The following is a 2433-nucleotide window of genomic DNA, read 5'->3' on the forward strand; positions in this document are numbered from 1 at the left end:
AGCTCAAGATATCGGACTTTATGCATTTTTTCACTAGCCTGGAACCCCTCCAGAATTATTTCTGTCTCCATTTTTGTGCTGGCGCCTTCAAAGTCTTTGAAGCATTGGTGCCGCTTTGGTGTCCGGCGCCTCTTACGAGCAAGTGTACAAATCTGGCAGAACTTGTTCCTGACCGCATAGAAAAGGACCTTTCCAGTCCTGTAGCCCACAATACTCGCCTGAAATGTAAGGACATAACCAGTGATCGTTTTGACTCACACTTCAGTCACTAGCAAGGCTAAAAACATTTTACTTACACATCCAGAAAGAGCATCATACTTGTTCTTGTAACAGCGCTTACACCACATGCCGTCCGCGACTACCCGGATCCAGGGTGTGCCGTCCTCGCACACATCCCCCGCCTCTATGGCCAGACGACGCTCTTCCTCGCCTGCTTCTTGCATTTTCTTCAGCAAGGCCTCCTGCACCTTGCGCCCAAATTTGCGTTCATGCAGAATGTACGTAGGGGCGGACATGCACGGCATGTCTATGGCCGCCGCTATCTCGTCTAAGTTAGCAAAGCCACCTCCACCGTTGACAGCCCCAGCCACCACAGCGGTGTTGATGCTGAGGCTCTTGTCGTCCGAATGGTCCGTGTCCAAGGTCGTCTCCTTGTTGCACATACGACACTTGTACACCAATGTTGACCTGAGGCCCCGTCGAAGCTCTTTCACAAAAGAACTGTCCATGATTGAACATCCAAATCCACCTGGGTGCCGGTCAGACTGGATTTGACGCATAAAGTCGCGTATCTTGACAATTCTGCGGCCAGACAGCTCGGCGGGGGCGGGCGCGTCCTTATTCGGCCTTTGGGGTCCCGGGGGTCGACGCGGCTGGATGGGTGAAGGCTCCCCGTCGAACTCGTACACCGCACCTGGAGCACGCGGGGCCCTCGGGGTGGAGGTGGGGAGAGCGCGAGGAGCGGCACCCGCACCTTCCTCCGCGTCATAGTGGCACCGGGAGGTGCCAGGAGCCGTCGGGGTCGGCGACGGCGGGCGGTGCGCTGTTGGAACAGTGCGGGCCTCGATTTCGCCGGGCTCGGGGGCGGGCGGCGGCGGGGACGCTGGCTCCGCCCGGGGCGGCTCGACGGCGGGCGGCTCGGGCTGCTGGCGGTGCCCATGTCGACGTTCCCTTGGGAGAGCCGTGTGTAATCAAACAAAACTTGTACACTTTGAGAACACTGCGCGCCGAAGCGGCGATGCTTACCTCGCCCTCCGCACCGCGGCCACTCTGCTCTTCGGGCGAACGTTCGGCTTCCGCCCCATGGTGAAAAGATCGCACTAAAATCACTCGCACACGGTCCACACACTCAGCTCTCGATGAGCACGAGCACGGTACACAGCACGTAGAGACGCTCGCACTTCGACTCACCGAGACGAACTGCGGAGCACGACGGGAAGGGCTTCGGCGGGGGCAGGGCGTCGATGACACTCATGTCACAAGAATTTGCTGTGTCTGGTGTCAAGCAGGCGGTACCAAGAGGCGGTAGGAACACGGTCGACATCACTTCCGGTCGTAAACCGTAAACATTTCGCTCCATTTGTTTTCCGACGGTAAAACAGATCGCTATTCGCTTTTAATCATCATCGTCGTAAGATTGTCGGCTTCGTCAGTACACTAGTAGGTGCAACGCGTGGCATTCCCCCTACGTCACACACCCTCCCCCCCCCCATGCTTCGACCGGGCATGGACTCAGGACTCATGAAGCCTGGCCACCTCGGAGACGGGCAGACGGACAGGCAGGCAGCAGCTCTGCTTACAACGCAAAGTCTTCCTGGGCACGGCAGGGGGGTTCGGGAGGAGGGGCGAGGTAGTACGATAGGGGCCGGTACTACCATTTTTCTCGTGCATGCCAAATCAGAGCAGAACTCGCAGTGCAGAGGTCCGGCGTATGCAGGAATTCAGCCAAACCGTTGGAGATATCGATCTCAGATTTTGATACAATGTAGATAAAGGATGTGGCTACAGCGTACCAGAGCGATATTCTGCAAAAAGTGCCCACGAAAAAAACTGTTGTGGCCAAGTCAATGGGTTCATTGTAGGCAATACAGGTAATGTCGGAGGCAAACGAATGCGTTCGACATCGAGATTAGTCCTTCAAGGACCCACCTGCCAAATTTGGATTTTTTCGGTACACAGGTTTTTGAGAAACAATGTGAGAAGTCTTCCCGTGCAAGGCGTTGCGAGCGCCGCGCGGAGCCCGCCAGCGCGCTGGACGGCCGGGACTTTAGCCTCCTCTTAAGGCCCTACGGGCGATTTCTTTAAAAAGAAAAGGAATAAGAATATTTCTTCAAGACGTAACTTTTAGAGAAATAGACATAAATGTATTACAAACCCCAATCTAACTAAACCCAAAACCTAACTCAAGTAGGCAAACCAACACAAAAAGCTAAA

General features: G+C 55.3%; 1 protein-coding gene across 1 annotated transcript in view; it reads right to left on the bottom strand.

The window, feature by feature from the left end:
- Positions 1-1685, bottom strand: part of LOC113210376 (uncharacterized) — a 2019-nt gene extending 334 nt beyond the window's left edge. Inside the window, exons 1-2 of the mRNA XM_052275371.1 lie at positions 297-1685; positions 4-218 (exon numbers count right to left, since the gene is read on the bottom strand). Of these exons, the coding sequence (XP_052131331.1) occupies positions 4-218; positions 297-779 (698 nt within the window). The 5' untranslated portion in view covers positions 780-1685. The remainder of the gene's footprint in view (positions 1-3; positions 219-296) is intronic.
- Between the last annotated feature and the right edge of the window lie 748 nt (positions 1686-2433).

Source organism: Frankliniella occidentalis, unplaced genomic scaffold (assembly GCF_000697945.3).
Source record: "Frankliniella occidentalis isolate FOCC.00 unplaced genomic scaffold, Focc_3.1 Scaffold594, whole genome shotgun sequence".
In the NCBI taxonomy this organism is placed as follows: domain Eukaryota; kingdom Metazoa; phylum Arthropoda; class Insecta; order Thysanoptera; family Thripidae; genus Frankliniella; species Frankliniella occidentalis.